Genomic DNA, 18,707 nt, shown 5'->3' with positions numbered 1-18,707 from the left:
ATCTTTTATTGGTTAAATCCCAAAAACCCACAGGACTCCCTTTTTTAATTGTTCAGTGTGTGTTTTATTAGTCATTTAAGTACTCCTTACAACGTCTTCAACAACGACGTCCTTCTTTTCAGTACATACTTTGTTTACGTTTTCTACCCTTAGCGGACTGCATTTCCCAGCATGCACCAGTCGCGCCCCGCCCACCGAGCGTCTCTCTCGCCAAATGGACGGGCAGCGGCGGCGGCGGCGGCTGGCGGCGCAAAACTCCCGTATTTGGGCTGAAAAGTGAGCGATTCCTGACGCAAGCGGCGGGATTATCGATGATCGGCGCTCACCCGCGGGGAACGAGCTGCCCCACAGCCTCCCAGCGACCCGGTCCGCGCGAGCGTGCGAGTCACCGATCCCACCCGCGCCGATATCGGTCCGGTTAACGGGAGGAGGCCGCCGCCGCGCGCGAGTGGATGCGTGTGAGTGCGCGCGCCGATGCACTGACACGCGCGCGCGCGCACGCACACGCACGCGGCGCTGGTTGTTGTTGTTGTCGTTAACGTTATCGGTTCGGTCCGTCCCGCGGCGATCCGGGCCTCTGCAGACGCAGCGCGCGCTCGGATGGAGACGTGACGCGGACTCACGCGCGCTGGGTCTCGCTCCGGGGTCGGGATGGAGAACCCGCAGAAAAACAGCCAGCTGGTCAGAGATCTGACCCGAGCCTTCAGCCACTACAACAAACACAACGTGTTCCTGAAGAAGAACCTGAAGGAGACCCTCGCCTTCTTCAGGGAGATCCGACAGAACCACAGCAACACCTGCGGCGGCGCACCTGGAGCCCTGGACGCAGGTGAGCCGCTTCCGCTTCCGCCGAGACCGCTAGCGTTCGGGATGGGAGCACAAAAAGACAGCGTTTACAATGAGAATACATGCCATAGCAGAACGTTGTTAGAAAGAAGTATAGTCGGTATATTTCACTTTTGCATCTGCTTTTGAGCCTATAAATAATGCTATAATATAAAAAAAAAATACAAAAATTGAATTTAAAAGTTGTGACCGTGAGACTACAACTATGTCTTTATTTGTATGCGCTTTAAAAATGTTATATTTTATGTAGTTAAATATTACTAATATAAATACGCAATGTTTTCAAAAAAGTACTATTTGTATGCTACTAGAGTATTTATTGTAATGCTTTTAAATAGCCTTTAGTACTTTGTCAAACTTAACATGAAAGTTGAAATAAACTTTAAGTCTTTTAATTTCCTGTTCTGCCAATTCTTTAAAATAAATACTCCTATTTAGCTTCGTTTATTCTAGTTTACAGTTTTTTGGTAAATGTAGTTCACCTTTTTTAATTCAGTAGTCGTGAAGGCGTTAGATCTCATCTAAGTTAACTTAAATACTGTGGTTGTGTTTTATTCTTTAAATACAAGCAAACAATGAAACGGGCCAATCGCTGTGTGTGTGTGTGTGTGTGTGTGTGTGTGTGTGTGTGTGTGTGTGTGTGTGTGTGTGTGTGTGTGTGTCTGTCTGTGTGTGTGTGTGTGTGTGTGTGTGTGTGTGTGTGTGTGTGTGTGTGTGTGTGTGTGTGTCTGTGTGTGTGTGTGTCTGTGTGTGTGTGTGTGTGTGTGTGTGTGTGTGTGTGTGTGTGTGTGTGTGTGTGTGTGTGTGTGTGTGTGTGTGTGTGTGTGTGTCTGTGTGTGTGTGTGTGTGTGTGTGTGTCTGTGTGTCTGTGTGTGTGTCTGTGTGTGTGTGTGTGTCTGTGTGTGTGTGTGTGTCTGTGTGTGTGTGTGTGTCTGTGTGTGTGTGTGTCTGTGTGTGTGTGTGTGTGTCTGTGTGTGTGTGTGTGTGTCTGTGTGTGTGTGTGTGTCTGTCTGTGTGTGTGTCTGTGTGTGTGTGTGTGTGTGTGTGTGTGTGTGTCTGTGTGTGTGTGTGTGTGTGTGTGTGTGTGTGTGTCTGTCTGTGTGTTTGTGTGTGTGTCTGTGTGTCTGTGTGTGTGTGTCTGTCTGTGTGTGTCTGTCTGTGTCTGTGTGTGTGTGTGTGTGTGTGTGTGTGTGTGTGTGTGTGTGTGTGTCCTGCTGCAGTGTGTGTTTGTGTGTGTGTGTGTCTGTCTGTCTGTGTGTGTCTGTGTGTGTCTGTGTGTGTGTGTGTGTGTGTGTGTGTGTGTGTGTGTGTGTCCTGCAGCAGGTTTAGTGTTAACAGCAGAAAATGTCTCAAACAGGATTTAGTTCAGAAATAAGCAGCTTAACAGCCGTGAACAGAGTCACATTCAACTGAAGCAAGAATTCAACACACACACACACACACACGTGAACATTGATTCATTGACGTCACAAAATCTCGCCCGATTCTCATTTCACCACCAAATCAAAAGACAAAAATCAGAACATCTTTTCAAGATAAAAAAGAAACCCAAGGTGCTTTAAGACTTTCTTGTCGTTGTTTTCCTCGTCAGTGTGATGAGTCAGAGTGAGAAGATGAGTGTGTCTACTGTACCTGCTGTGTGTGTGAGAGTGTGTGTGAGTGTGTGTGTGTGAGAGTGTGTGTGTGTGTGGTTCTTTCCTGTTATCAAGGAGGTTTGCTGGTGATGTAAGTTTCCTGTGGTTTCTCACTGAAGCTCTTGAGTGTTTCAGTCTAAAGCAGCGCTCTCACGGCACCACGCCGCGACCTTTGACCCGTCCCGGGCGACCCCTGCTCTTTCCCTGGACCTGTGGTTTATCCTGAAGCTCGACCGGTTCCTCGGGCCTGTCGGAGCTCGTCGGCTGCTCGGAGCCGGTTCTGACCAATCGGGGCGCGCGGGTGGCTCCGGCCACGCCCCCTGCAGCCGCATGTGAACACACGTCCATAATTCACCTCATTCCAGGACGATCAGATGAGACTGAACCTCGCTGGATTATGGCAGTAGTTTCTGTGTAGCGGTTGTATAAGGCCGTGACTCAGCAGCGCTGGGATTATGAGCACTTCCTAATAATAACCCAATGACTGGCGGCTCTGTGAGCGGCTCAGAGACGGTCATGGGATGCAGGCCTCAGGACACACGGCGCTCCAGCGCTTGTTTTTCTGTCCTCTCTTTACAAACAGGTCCAGTCCAGTCTTCATCGTGTTCACAGACACCGCCGTACTCTTACAGTCCTCAGCATGTTGTGATTATTATTATACGTTTTCAGGTTTCCATCAGTCAGTGAGGTGTACTATAAAAACCCGGCTTCTCATGTATGTATGTGTGATATTTTGACTCTGAGGGACATCAGCAGTTTCTTCACGATGCTCTGCTGCAGCTGACTTCAGGTCTTGTTGTTTGTTTCGTGGCTCTTTCTGTCAGATTCTGCTGGGTTGGGTTGAGGTCAGGAGATTGACTCCACCGTATATCATCACACTCTTTCCTTCTTCTGGGTCATTTGTCGATGTATTCCCTGAAGCGCTGTTCAGTCAGCTTTGCCGCAGTTATCTGGGCAGAGAGTATATTCCTGTACTCTTCTTTCGTCGTATCATCACTGAACGGCGTGCCCCAGAACCTCTTATAAACCTGCGGACTTCTCACAGCGAGTGTCATGTACTTGTTTATAGTTCAAATACTTCTATACTTCTATTCTAAGTTTGGCTCTGGTGTCTCCGGAGCTCATCGGAGCAAACAAAGAGCGGCAAAATCACCCTGAACGGATGAAGGGAAGGTAATGTTACGACAAACAGAGCGCTTCCCTCAGCAGATACTCACTGTGATTCATTGTGAATATGAGATTGATCTGAAGACTGAATGAAATATAACAACGCTTTTAACAGCCGTACAGTAATACAGTACTAAATACAGTAACTGCCAACGATGCAACTCGGCGCTCCTTTGTGTGCTTTCAAAGTAAATACTACAGAATATTACACTTGTAGACGTTGGAGATGGTTGTATATCAGCATACGGTGATTACCTATAGAGGAATCCCAGCCATGCCGATATTCAGCACGATCTCACGTCTGCTCGTATGATACTGCGTTTACGTGTCTCGTATTTCTGGTGTGGTCTAAGAGAACTTCAGCCTTGGTTTGCAGTGAAATTTCGCTAAAGCCAGTGTTTGTCTGTGTGTTTCAGGTCAGCTCAGCTGCATCTCGCTCCCACGTCACGAGGAGGACTATCTGCAGAATGTGGTCGGGAGCGCCCCCTACATCCTCATCCTGGGCCAGGACTGTTCAGCCCGATACCAGCTGCTCAACTGCCTGCTGGGAGAGAGGCTCCTCCCCCTGGGCTCGGAGGCGGGCGGGGCCTGCGGGCCAGAGGGCGGGGCCTGCAGGAGACGGAAGCTGTGCTTCACGCACGGCCGGCAGACGCGCTTGAGCCTGGCTCTGCCGGGGCAGTACGAGCTGGTCCATCAGCTGGCGGCGCACTGCGGCCGCTGGGACACGGTTCCCCTCGAGGACCTGGAGATCCAGGAGTGTGAGGATCCCGCGCAGCGATTGGCCGAGCTGGAGATCACGCTCCATCACGCGCTGCTGCAGGTACGGCAGGCCGATATGGCAAAAAAAGTCAACATGAAAACTTGGCTCTTCACAGGTTTCTATTAAATTGTGTTGCTTTCCATCCATCCATCCTTGCGTTTACGTTTTTTTCTGTGCAAACGTGGAGCGTTCTGAAAACACAGCGCTCACCTACAGATAAACAGTTGAGTTTTACCGTGTTTTTTTAAATCCATTCAGTCAATCCTGGCACCTTGCGAAGCACTTTCAGCATGGATCATTGAATCTGATTAATCTGAGTAGACTGTTAGCATCATTCCCAAAAATGAGCAAAGAATTTCAATAGTTTTTTTCTCATTTAAACCTAACTGCATCGTGCGCTAAGACTGCCGGAAAATAAAAAGTTGTTGTGATTCTCTAGGCTGATATGACTAGGAACTATACTCTCCTTCCAGCGTAATAATCAAGGAACAAGGAACTAAAAGTAGTCCCCAGCAATTTCAGGCGTAATATCACTCATGTACCAGCGACGTTCCCTGATTATTACTCTGGAATGAGAGTATAGTTCCGTCTAAAAAAGCCTACGACAGTCTTAGTACACTATATAACTATAGAACAGTCAAGTTTTAAATATAGAAAAATATAGAAACTCTTTGGTAATTTTTGAGTGTGATGCTAACGGTCTAATCAGAATCAATGGGCTATGCTAAGCTACAGCTAAAACTGCTCCGTCAGACCCAGACTTTGACTGAATGGATTTTAAAAACCGTAAAGCTCAACTGTTTAACTGGAGGGGAGCTGGAAAATGACCCTTTTAGAGACTTTTACTCTCATCTTCTTGCATGTTTTTTTTCTACTGCACTCCCTACTTTAGAAACACAAAGACACATTCTGTGTGATATGAGCGCGTGCGCAGACATACAGGCTGAACCTTCTCTCTTCACTGCTTGTCATTGGCATATCGTCAAAGTGTCTGATTCTAGCGCTTTGTAGTATTTCTACTCAAAGTTACCATTTCTCTATTTCTAAAAAAATGTAATTGTGGCAAAACAATAAATTTGCATTAGCTGCAGGTGCTGTTTTTCTTTAAGTACACCAAATATGATTAGATTCTGTGTGATGAGATTTAGAATGTGCAATTGCAAAATAAATAAATAAATAATCTGCATTTATCATGCACTAATTCAAGAAATTAGCTTAAATTGAGTGTTTGCAGTTAAAGGACGTGGGACACATGCGCCAGTATTTTCTCTTTCCCATTCTACTGCTAGATTCTCTGGACGCATGTTTAGGGCTGTGCTTATGTTTACACACATTCTTGTGTAGAAGTACAAGTTTGTAGGTCGCACACTTTGCGTGAATCTGTTCCTACACATGTGTGTGTACACGGTGCTGATGAATGAGGACCCTGGTGTTTATATAACCCTGATCTGTGGGTCTGGTGCACTTCACATGACCACCAGTGAAAAAAAGAGCTGCTATGGTGTGTGTGTGTGTGTGTGTGTGTGTGTGCGTCTCCATGGCGATGGGAAAATGTCCTATAAATACTTGGTACATTTGGTCATGGCTGGATTCCTTTCTTTTTATTAGTTTGTTTGTTTTCATGATTGAGAAGAGTTTGAATTGGATCTCTTAGATCAGACCCAGGTTCTGATGAGTGTAATCAGACGATCAGTGTCATATCAGACTCAGATTAGATGTATTTTAAATCAGAATGGGATCAGATTCAAATTAGACTCAGCTGTAAGTCTGGTTTAGGTTTTTCTGAACACTCAGATCAGTTTTATATTAAATCAGTGTCCAATCCGACTTGGATCATTTTGAGATCAGACGTGGTTTCCTGTCAGTCAGTCTCCACCCTCTACCTTCATATGCATCAGACTCATCGGACTCATCATCGTCACAAATCAAACTCCGATTACTTTAAAAATACTAGATCTGTTTTAAATCAGACCATGATCAAACCTAGATCAGATTCAGATCTATCTTTAATCGGATTCAACCTCAAATGGGACTTAAGTCAGAGTCAAATCAGTTTTGCGTTAGAATGATGACTCTTTTAGATCGGATGCAAATCAGACTCCACTTAGTATGAAAACGGATCAGTCTGCTATCAAACTCTGATCGGTTTTAGATTAGTGTCATTAGATTTAGACCTGAGGTCTGTTTTAAATCAGAATGAGACTATAATTAGATCAGTTTAGAGGTCAACCGATATTGAGTTGTAGAGTTACCGATAGCGAGGTTGCCGATAACCGATTAATTACCCAGTCGTTTTAAAATGGATACTAAATTAAAACATAACACTTCATGTGAAATGGTGCTAAACTTTATTACAACTAACAAATAAACCAAAACAAGCAGGTGGACACATGACGCTTTCTTTTTCTTCAAATGAACGAATAATGCATATTTAAATGATTAAACTTTTATTTTTAGCATTTTTGATTGCAGCGAATAGCTTTACAGTTCTGTGTGATGCTAGGTTCATGTGTTTATGAATCTGCGCTAGTGGAGTGCAGTAAACAATACAGGTGCTGTAATACATGAAGACATGTGCTAGAGTGTATTGAGTGTCTTTTCTAGATCTAGATTATATGTAATTATATGTCAGTTCCAAACCAGACTCCATCAGATCTAAAACGCTGTCTGATTTGAGTCTGATCTGAACCGGGCTCGGACTCACTGAGGTCTCGGCTCAGACTCAGATGAGTCTGCTAGCACACGCTGACTGTCTCAGGTTTTGTGGCCGATGTTTGCCGTGGCACTCCTCTGCTAGAATCACGTCTGTGCTCAAATGAACCCGGCTCTTCTCTTTCTGAACACACTCACTTTAGCGCAGGGGCGTTAATTAGCGCGCGTCCCCGAGCGTACGCTGACGGAGGGCAGTGAGATTCACACACACACACACACACACACACACACACACACGCACACGTTAGCATGTTTGATGTGTTTGAATCAGATGTTTGTTGAGCTCGGCCGGCCGTGTTTGTTTCAGAGAGACTCGAGCGCTCTGTGGCTCTTGTGTCAGAGACGGCTCTGACTGACTCTATTGTGTTCGTGTGCTAGCGCTCTTTATTCTTATTCTCGCTGTGGATTAATCATACAGACCTACTTCGACCCGCCCTGTCTAATATTTCATGAACGGATTCCCAGACCAACACACTGCTTTATCAAGAGAAACACCTCTCACCCGAATGAGTCAAAATAAATTATTACTTGTCTGTAATAATATATGTGCAACAGCATATTAATAAATCTCTATATCGTTCTAAATCTTTTAATCCAGTAACCAAAGGTGTCTGAAAATATTGTGGATATTAACTGGTTAACAAAATGATAACAAGTTTTTACATTTTTTTTTCAACATAATATATTTTGCCATGTCATATTCATTAATTTTAGGCCGTTTTTTATGCTAATTTTAGTTGCAAAATTATCTTGTGTCCTAAATTTGTCTTATGACTGTTTAGTTGACCAAATATTGAAAGATAGATGTATATATTATTATTTATATTGTTAATTTAAATAAATGTTTTTGATATAAAAATCAGATTTGTGGAAATACTTTCAACTTCCACTGAAGTTTTAATTGATGAGGACATTGATCATTTAATTGATCGGATGTTAAAATATTCAATTAACCACTGATTTGAAAATAATATTCAATTTTAATTAAATATTTAATTGAATCTAAATATGAGTATATAAATGTAAAATATTGAAATCAATGTAAATAAAATGAAAATGATATATGCAAAGTTTAATATTAAAGTGTATTTCAGAATTAAAAGGGGTTTCTTGGAGATGTTGTTCTTCAGTTCTTCTGGATTCTGTTCTGTTTCACTCCAGACAGATTGGGACAAGATCTCACTCCATTATTACAACTAATGGCAAAACTGACACACTACAGCAAAACTATTTTTAGCTGCTGAAAATACTGTTTTGCATACCACTGTGTATGAAATAATCTTAATATATTTTTCTTAGGTTTCCGTGGATAGCATTCTTTTGTCCCAGAGATTATTCAGTGTTTATCCAGTAGTTTTGTCCAGTTGTTTATTCAGTAGTTTAATCCAGTACTTTTATTTAGTTGTTTATCCAGTAGTTTTATTCTGTATTTATCCAGTTATTTATTCAGTAGTTTTATTCAGTTGTTTATTCAGTAGTTTTATTCTGTATTTATCCAGTAGTTTTATTCTGTATTTATCCAGTTATTTATTCAGTAGTTTATTCAGTAGTTTTATCCAGTTGTTTATCCAGTTGTTTATCCAGTTGTTTATCCAGTTGTTTATCCAGTTGTTTTATTCAGTAGTTTTATTCAGTTGTTTATTCAGTAGTTTTATTCTGTATTTATCCAGTAGTTTTATCCAGTTGTTTTATTCAGTAGTTTTATTCAGTTGTTTATTCAGTAGTTTTTATCCAGTTGTTTATTCAGTAGTTTTATTCAGTAGTTTTATTCAGTTGTTTATTCAGTAGTTTTATTCTGTATTTATCCAGTTGTTTATTCAGTAGTTTTATTCAGTAGTTTTATTCAGTTGTTTATTCAGTTGTTTTATTCAGTTGTTTTATTCCAGTAGTTGTTTATTCAGTAGTTTTTTTATTCAGTAGTTTTATTCAGTAGTTTTATTCAGTAGTTTTATTCAGTAGTTTTATTCAGTAGTTTTATTCAGTAGTTTATTTATCCAGTAGTTTTATTCAGTAGTTTTATTCAGTTGTTTTATTCAGTAGTTTTATTCAGTAGTTTTTCAGTAGTTTATTCAGTAGTTTTATTCAGTATTCAGTTGTTTATTCAGTAGTTTTATTCAGTATTTATCAGTTGTTTATTCAGTAGTTTTATTCAGTAGTTTTATTCAGTTGTTTATTCAGTAGTTTTATTCAGTAGTTTTATTCAGTAGTTTTATTCAGTAGTTTTATTCAGTAGTTTTATTCAGTAGTTTATTCAGTAGTTTTATTCAGTTGTTTTATTCAGTAGTTTTATCCAGTAGTTTTATCCAGTAGTTTTATTTATTCAGTAGTTTTAGTTTTATTCAGTAGTTTATTCAGTTCAGTCAGTAGTTTTATTCAGTATTTATCAGTTGTCCAGTTGTTTATTCAGTAGTTTTATTCAGTAGTTTATTCAGTAGTTTTTATTCAGTAGTTTTATTCAGTAGTTTTATTCAGTTGTTTATTCAGTAGTTTTATTCAGTATTTATTCAGTTGTTTATTCAGTAGTTTTATTCAGTAGTTTATCCAGTAGTTTTATTCTGTATTTATCTAGTAGTTTTATTCTGTATTTATCCAGTTGTTTATTCAGTAGTTTTATCCAGTAGTTTATCCAGTTTTTATCCAGTAGTTTTATTCTGTGTTTATTCAGTAGTTTATCTAGTAGTTTTATCCAGTAGTTCATCCAGTGTTCTTGTATGTTGTGTGCTCAGGAGGTGAAGGTGATGGTGCTCCCGTGCCGAGGCGTTCAGCGGCTGGAGGAGGCTCTGGAGGACTGCAAGCGAGGCATCCTTCCCATCATCCTCTACGCCGCCAGTCGAGACGCGCTGAGCTCCGAGCAGCTGGGCGACCTGCAGAAGGTGCGTGAGGCGCTGCCCTTCCCCGTCTGCTTCGTCCGGACCCCCGGCAGCCCCTCGGAGCCCGGGGCCCTCCAGCGGCAGCTGCTGTCTCTGGAGCTGATCGGTGCGGCGGCGGGGAACTGCGCCTGCGGGGCTCCGGCTCAGACGCAGAGCATGCTGGGAGAGGGCCTGGAGCGCCTGCAGCGTGTGCTGGGGCCCTTCACTCGACAGCTGCTGCAGAGCCACCAGGTGGAGGCCGCCTCGCTGCTGAACGCCGTCCACTGCCGCTGCCTCGACCTCTTCATCAACCAGGTGCATGAAAATGCCCTGCTATGTCTAAAATAATATAACTAAACTAAATCAAAAAATTACAATTACAACCAATATGTTGTGGTTTTAGTTATGGTTGCACTCTTCATCATTCTGGTAATATAAAACCCATGAAACCCCATTGTAAAATCATTTAACTACATTAACATGAACCAATGATTTCCTAGCATTTAATAATTTTAATTTCAACGTAAAAAAATAAAAAGGGGTACATCTTTAGCAGTTTATTTTCATGTTCACGTCTAATAAATCTGTATCTGTTAACATAATTTAATGCTATAAAGCAGGTGCTGTTAAATGAATCATCGAGATTAAAGTATGTGTGAGTGCCGTGTATATAGAAACACAAACATACAGTATATTTAAAGAAATACGCATGTTAAATGTAGTTATAAACTTGGTTTCTAAATTCTATTTGTTCTTTAGATTTGGCGCACTTTGTTTTTTCGGTGGTCGTATGTTCGGTGTTTTCTCGCTCGGCCCTGTGTTTCGGGTCGTGAACGAAGCCGTGTTTTGTCGCGCAGGCGTTCGACATGCAGAGGGATCTTCAGATCACGCCGCGGCGGCTGGAGTACACTCGAGATAAAGAGGGAGAACTCTTCAGCTCCCTGATGGCCATCGCCAACCGCAAGCAGGAGGAGATGAAGGAGATGATCGTGGAGACGCTGAGCAGCATGAAGGAGCAGCTGCTGGAGGACGCCGCCAACCTGAACTTCACAGGTCAGCAGAGGGCGCTAGAGCACAAAATCATATAAATCATAGCACAAAATAAACATGACTGAACGTCTGTGTACAACCAATGTACCACCAATATAACCATCCTAAACAACGTAACGCATTTATCTCAGGAACAAGAATATTCACTGACCATAAACTCATTAGTGAGTGAAATATATGGGCTATAAGATCATTACAACTTTACTGTTTTTTTAGGGTTTAATTTAAAAAAAAAAATTTTGACAACCACCTTATATATATATATATATACACACACACACATACAGAACTTTTAAAAGGTCTTCAAATAAAAAAAGGTTGAGTCACAATGCTAGATGTTTTGGTTGTAGTTGCCATAGTAACCGTAGTAAAGTTCCTGCCCTCCTCTTCAGGCGGGGCATAGCAGCTCATTTACATTCGAATAGACACACAGTAGTTGTGTGTGTGTGTGTGTGTGTGTGTGTGTGAGACAGGCAGTGAGCAGGGAATCCCCTGTTAGCTGCTCTATTATGTGTCAGAGGGAATTCATTAGTGTTAATGAGCGGCATGTGTATCCTGTTACTACAGAGCAGTCAGTGTTTGTGTATCCGACAATTGTGTGTGTGTGTGTGTTCAGATATCATCATGTCGTCTAACGGTGAGCCGGTGAGCTCGAAGGACATTAAGATGTGCATCAGTCAGATCCAGGACCTGATCGTGGTGCAGCTCAATCAGGCCGTGGCTAATAAACTGACCAGCTCCGTGGACTATCTGAGAGAGAGCTTCGTCGGGACGCTGGAGAGATGTCTGGGCAGTCTGGAGAAGAACACACACGAGTCCTGCAGCAACGTCACCTCCAACCACCTCAAACAGGTGCACACACACACACACACACACACACACACACACACACACACACACACACACACACACACACACACACACACACACTCACACACACACACACACACACACACACACACACACACACACACACACACACACACACACACACACTCCCACACAGACACACAGACAGAAGACACACACTTACACTCACACACACACACACACACTACAGCTGCTGATTTGTTTACAGTAAAGTTGATGATATTTCATAATTGATGTGTTGATATATGAGTACTGAATGTTTTGGTCAGATCCTGAACGCGGCGTATAACGTGGAGGTCACCTTCCACTCGGGCTCCTCCGTCACCAGGCTCTTCTGGGAGCAGATCAAACAGGTAGGTTACCCACAATGCCCTGCTGCGGCGCGTGTCGTGCGGAGCTGACGTCTCTGCTGCTGCTGTCTCCTCAGATCATCCACCGCATCACGTGGGTCAACCCTCCGTCCATCACGGCCGAGTGGAAGCGCAAGGTCGCGCAGGACGCCATCGAGAGCCTGAGCGCCGCTAAACTGGCCAAGAGCATCTGCTCTCAGTTCAGGACCAGACTCAACAGTTCCCATGAGGCCTTCGCCGCCTCGCTCCGACAGGTGACCTTCATTATTACCGCTTTATTTCACTGTGCCTTTATTCTTGGTATTGTATTATTTATTTTTTATATTACGTTTTGTATTGTTTGCTTTTATGTTTTATTGTTGATTATAAGTTAGATTTAATATAAGAGTAATGTTGATTTTACAGTTAACTTTTTATGTAGTATGTATACATCTTAATTTTTTTTCTAAATGCAATTTTTCAGTTGTGTATTAGTATATTGTCTGTTGTGTTAAGGGTCATCAGTGTGTGTGTGTGTGTGTGTGTGTAGCTGGAGGAGGGTCACACCGGGCGTCTGGAGAGAACTGAAGACCTGTGGTTGAGGGTCAGGAAGGATCACGCTCCTCGACTCGCCCGTCTGTCTCTGGAGAGCCGATCACTGAGAGACATACTGCTACACGGTGAGACGATCAGATCAGTGTGTATGTGTGTGTTTTATACATACATGCATACAAACACATATATACTTTTTCACTCTCTCTCACTTTCACTCTCTCTCTCTCTCTCTCTCTCTCTCTCTCTCTCTCTCTCTCTCTCTCTCTCTCTCTCTCTCTCTCTCTCTCTCTCTCTCTCTCTCTCTCTCTCTGTCTCTCTCTCTCTCTCTCTCTCACACTCTCTCTCTCACTCTCTCTCTCTCTCTCTCTCTCTCACACACACTCTCTCTCTCTCTCTCTCTCTCTCTCTCTCTCTCTCTCTCTCTCTCTCTCTCTCTCTCTCTCTCTCTCTCTCTCTCTCTCTCTCTCTCTCTCTCTCTCTCTCTCTCTCTCTCTCTCTCTCTCTCTCTCTCTCTCTCTCTCTCTCTCTCTCTCTCTCTCTCTCTCTCTCTCTCTCTCTCTCTCTCTCTCTCTCTCTCTCTCTCTCTCTCTCTCTCTCTCTCTCTCTCTCTCTCTCTCTCTCTCTCTCTCTCTCTCTCTCTCTCTCTCTCTCTCTCTCTCTCTCTCTCTCTCTCTCTCTCTCTCTCTCTCTCTCTCTCTCTCTCTCTCTCTCTCTCTCTCTCTCTCTCTCTCTCTCTCTCTCTCTCTCTCTCTCTCTCTCTCTCTCTCTCTCTCTCTCTCTCTCTCTCTCTCTCTCTCTCTCTCTCTCTCTCTCTCTCTCTCTCTCTCTCTCTCTCTCTCTCTCTCTCTCTCTCTCTCTCTCTCTCTCTCTCTCTCTCTCTCTCTCTCTCTCTCTCTCTCTCTCTCTCTCTCTCTCTCTCTCTCTCTCTCTCTCTCTCTCTCTCTCTCTCTCTCTCTCTCTCTCTCTCTCTCTCTCTCTCTCTCTCTCTCTCTCTCTCACTCCTCTCTCTCTCTCTCTCTCTCTCTCTCTCTCTCTCTCACTCTCTCTCTCTCTCTCTCTCTCTCTCTCTCTCTCTCTCTCTCTCTCTCTCTCTCTCTCTCTCTCTCTCTCTCTCTCTCTCTCTCTCTCTCTCTCTCTCTCTCTCTCTCACTCTCTCTCTCTCTCTCTCTCTCTCTCTCTCTCTCTCTCTCTCTCTCTCTCTCTCTCTCTCTCTCTCTCTCTCTCTCTCTCTCTCTCTCTCTCTCTCTCTCTCTCTCTCTCTCTCTCTCTCTCTCTCTCTCTCTCTCTCTCTCTCTCTCTCTCTCTCTCTCTCTCTCTCTCTCTCTCTCTCTCTCTCTCTCTCTCTCTCTCTCTCTCACACACACTCTCTCTCTCTCTCTCTCTCTCTCTCTCTCTCTCTCTCTCTCTCTCTCTCTCTCTCTCTCTCTCTCTCTCTCACACTCACTCTCTCTCTCTCTCTCTCTCTCTCTCTCTCTCTCTCTCTCTCTCTCTCTCTCTCTCTCTCTCACTCTCTCTCTCTCACACTCTCTCTCTCTCTCTCTCTCTCTCTCTCTCTCTCTCTCTCTCACACTCTCTCTCACACACACACACACTCACTCTCTCTCACACTCACTCACTCTCTCTCTCTCTCACTCTCTCTCTCTCAGGGAAGCCTAAGATGGGTCGTGAGCTGGGTCGTGGTCAGTACGGTGTGGTGTATCTGTGTGATAGCTGGGGCGGCCGTCACCCGTGTGCTCTGAAGTCAGTGGTTCCTCCGGACGACAAACACTGGAACGACCTTGCGCTCGAGTTCCACTACACACGGTAACAAGCTTATTAATAGCAAGACTTACTGTTATTATATTATTTTTATTGAAAGAAAATAGTTGTTCTTAGTAGTTCTTTTCATTCCTTTTAAGTGATTACTTATTCAACATGCTCCGAATTTTAGAGATAATTATGAATTGTATCTTTACTCTTTTATTTATATTAGCATAATTATTATCAGTTGTATTTTTAGTCATTAATTTTTTAAATGACATTTTTAACCGTAGCTTTTTACTGTTGTATATTGAGTAAAGTGCTCCGTGTTCGTCAGGTCTCTGCCTAAACACGATCGTTTAGTGAATCTCCACGGCTCTGTTATCGATCACTCGTACAGCGGCGGCTCCAGTATCGCCGTTCTGCTGATCATGGAGCGATTACACAGAGATCTCTACACGGGGCTGAAGGTATCGTCACGCACCAGACGTCTGTCTGTTCTTCTGTCTGCTTGTGACTGACGTGTCTGTCTCTCTCAGAACGGTCTGTCTCTGAAGGAGCGTCTTCAGATCGCTCTGGACGTGGTGGAGGGGATCCGCTTCCTGCACGGTCAGGGTCTCCTGCACCGCGACATCAAGCTGAAGAACGTTCTGGTGAGGAGCTGACTCTGTGACCGCATCATTGTGCTGAAGAATGCACCATAACTCTTCATAATCCATCGTTTTGATTCATGATGCTTCGTAACGCTCTTCATAACACATCATTGTTCTTCATAACTCTTCAAAACAAATCATAGAGCTTCATAACTTAGCTTAGCTTCATAGTCCATAGCACTATGTAACACATCATAGGACCTCATAACAGTACATAACGCATCATAGTGCTACATAAAGCATCATAACACTATGTAACACATCCTAATTCTTAATAATGCTTCATAACGCATTGTAAGACTTTGTCACACATCATAATACTTCCTAACACATAGTGTTTCATAACAGATTCTAGAGTTTCACAATGCATCATATCTTTGTAACGCATCATAACCCTTAATATGAGCATCGTAACACTTCGTAGTGCTTTATAGCACATTATAATGTGTGTTTGTGTTTGTGTGTGCAGTTGGACAAACAGAACCGGGCGAAGATCACTGACCTGGGCTTCTGTAAGCCCGAGGCCATGATGTCTGGCAGTATCGTAGGGACGCCCATCCACATGGCACCAGAACTCTTCACAGGTCACCGATTTCAGTTTTTAGTGTTTTAACTCATTTTCGTCATGTTTGTTCAGACAGAACAGTTTACGATTTTAACATCGGGTGATTATTACATTGATGTTGTAACAAATTTATCTGATTTTAATAAACATTTTAATTGTAAATATTAATGTAATATTTAAATGCGAAAAAAATGTAAGCCATTTTAAAACTGGACAATAAAATTGTTCATCTTTAAATTTATATATATATATATATATATATATATATATATATATATATATATATATATATATATATATAATTTATTTATTTATTTATTTTTTTTGGACCATGAAATGTAGTTATTGTTTACATTAGTTTCTGACTATGCACATGTTTTTCGGCATCATTTTCCACAGGAAAGTATGATAACTCCGTAGACGTGTACGCGTTTGGGATCCTCTTCTGGTATCTCTGCTCCGGCTCTGTCAAACTCCCAGAAGCCTTTGAGAAATGCTCCAGTAAAGACCAGCTGTGGACCAACGTCAAGAAAGGTAACAAGTCGCCAGATGGCATCAGTGTCGCGCTGTGAACTCTGGGTAATCTCTGTGTGCGCTGGCTGCTTTCAGGCTCCCGGCCGGAGCGTTTGGTCACGTTTGACGAGGAGTGCTGGCAGCTGATGGAGGCCTGCTGGAACGGAGACCCTTCCCAGAGACCCCTGCTGGGCATCGTCCAGCCCAGCCTGCAAAGCATCATGGACCGCCTGCGACAACTCTGACCAAAAGAGCGGCAACCTGGAGGACTCGAACTGACATCACTTCCCTGCATGCTCCTCTTGAGACGCTAAAGGAGAGCAGATCTTGTGTGCTAAAAAAAAAAAAAATGGACAATGTTGCTTGTCTGCCTCTGAACAAACCTGATCACGCGTGTCATATTCAGCGCTGCTCGTCACGGATCCTCTAGAACAGAGTTTTACATGTAGTCGAGTTTGTGTTACAGATGAACTGAACCGCTGATTTTTAGATGGTGTTTAAACTGGTTTACATTTATCCTGAGATGACATTTTTTAATAAAATCATTTGGACCAATTCACTGCTGCACTGTGTACATTTACTCTGTGCTTCCTTGATCATTAAAGTGTATTAAATGGGCTTTGGTAAAACGTTCATCAGAGCTGAAGAAGTTTAACATCAAACTAAATCTCATCATACAGATTAAGGTGAGACTTTAAAGAGTGATTTTAACATGTTTACTAGGTTAATTGCAGGTAATAATTTATCACTCATACTGTTTAGTATACTATAGTAAATTAATGTAAAGTATGTCACAAAGACAATGTGTTTATAGTTATTAAAAATTAACAGACAAACACTTAAAACACTTAAGAGCCAAAATTTAATTTTTAAATAAGGAATATAATAACTTCTGATAACCTATAAATAGGCTTTATCTGAAGTTTGTGATTACATATTTTGATTCAAACGCGTGATGCTGCTGGTTTGAAAACATTACATTTGCCTTATTATTATGAACCGAGTTAGAAGACTAGTCAATCATCGTTAAAAGTAAGAGTTTAACTAGTTCACGGAAGGTTAGTTTATGATTCATTGTCTCTGAGGTAATTCGACCAATCTTAGTAAAATACGTTCTCCGTTCTGTAGGAATATAATATGAAAGGTTCATACATTTTTTTAATTGCACACCGTGTTTTATGTAATTTGACGATTTTTACCAAAATATATAGGTTTTTTATAACATGATTTCATTTAAATATTTAAGCGCGCGTTGATCTCGGGTCGCGCATGCGCAGTGAGTGGAGCGCCACGGGACTAACGGACTATTTCTGAGGTAAACTTTAGACTTTTATAAAACAGTCAATATGACAACGACTTCCGTTGTTTTAGCTTTATTATCGACAACAAGACTATTAATATTGAGGTGTGACAAAGAAAGTTAGACTAGCGTCGAAGTTTATCGTCTAATAAACCAAAACGTATTGAGTTTCATATTTTAATATCTATCGCACTCTGTTTAGTTTATTTACCCAATCTTTCTGCTCGGTGTTTGTAATCTTCTCAGCTGTTCATTTTTTAAACTATGTGAGATTAGTATTAAACTTTGTTAATATTTTCATACTTTTTCAGCTGGTTGGTCAGTGGTTGTGCTTGTGCTTGTGTTTGTCTTATACATGGCACAAAAACGTTTTTGACATTTTAAACCGTAAAACTTTAAACAGACCCTTTAAACATATTTTTCAAAATAAATTAGCATGTTTTGACATCATATGCGATATGTTTTACCTCATAGGTTTACCTTAGTTAAGCATGGGGTTATTACAGTAAAAGTAGTATTGTTTTGTTTTTGTACAACCACAGTTTTACTACAGAGACAATGTTAGTGTAGCAAAACCATGGCTAATTTTTGGTAACTGTGGTTTAACTAAAATAATGTTTTTTAATCTTCACAAGGGTTAAAATCGGTGTTTGTGGTGTTTTCAGGTAATGGCGACTCCAGTAGATCCTCAGACGCCATCGGTGTAAGTCCATCGATATCTCAACATGAAGATGATTATCAGCACAATCACACATTAAACGAACGCGTGTTCACACACAGGTCAGGACAGAAGAAAGTTCATGTGAGGTTTGTGGACGTTTCACCTCGTGATGAAGATCAGAAGGTAGTTTTCGTCAGTGTTGAGAAGGTTCTGAAAACCTCAAAATCTGAACTTGCTTGAGATCTGAACTCTTAATTTAAAGTGCTTTTTTTAGTCACTGATTGTATTCAAAATCAGCACAATCTTCAAAGATGGAGCAGTCAGAAGTGGTTGTTTGTGTTGTGCAGAACTCGAATGCAAACAATGGCTTTTTCCCACATCGTGTCACTTCCGCCAGATGTGGATTCTGGAAAAGTGTGTCTCTGGATCAGGACTTAGCACTAAAGTGAGCTGTGTGTGTTGTTGTCAGGGGTCAGTGGAGGACCCTCGTCTGTCCGTGTGGA

General features: G+C 42.1%; 1 protein-coding gene across 1 annotated transcript; it reads left to right on the top strand.

Moving 5' to 3' along the window:
• The first annotated feature begins 172 nt into the window (after nucleotides 1-172).
• Nucleotides 173-16,799, top strand: dstyk (dual serine/threonine and tyrosine protein kinase). Its single transcript, XM_043223597.1, is given in 15 exon segments — nucleotides 173-829; nucleotides 4,064-4,467; nucleotides 9,846-10,283; nucleotides 10,826-11,021; nucleotides 11,635-11,870; nucleotides 12,158-12,241; nucleotides 12,316-12,492; nucleotides 12,768-12,897; nucleotides 14,419-14,575; nucleotides 14,850-14,982; nucleotides 15,052-15,165; nucleotides 15,635-15,749; nucleotides 16,130-16,264; nucleotides 16,340-16,475; nucleotides 16,477-16,799. Coding segments are annotated over 15 exon segments (2,679 nt in total). The 5' UTR covers nucleotides 173-651; the 3' UTR covers nucleotides 16,523-16,799.
• Nucleotides 16,800-18,707: the final 1,908 nt, after the last annotated feature.

The sequence above is a fragment of the Puntigrus tetrazona genome, chromosome 22 (assembly GCF_018831695.1).
Source record: "Puntigrus tetrazona isolate hp1 chromosome 22, ASM1883169v1, whole genome shotgun sequence".
Taxonomy (NCBI): Eukaryota; Metazoa; Chordata; class Actinopteri; order Cypriniformes; family Cyprinidae; genus Puntigrus; species Puntigrus tetrazona.
This window is presented reverse-complemented; position numbering and strand designations above follow the sequence as displayed.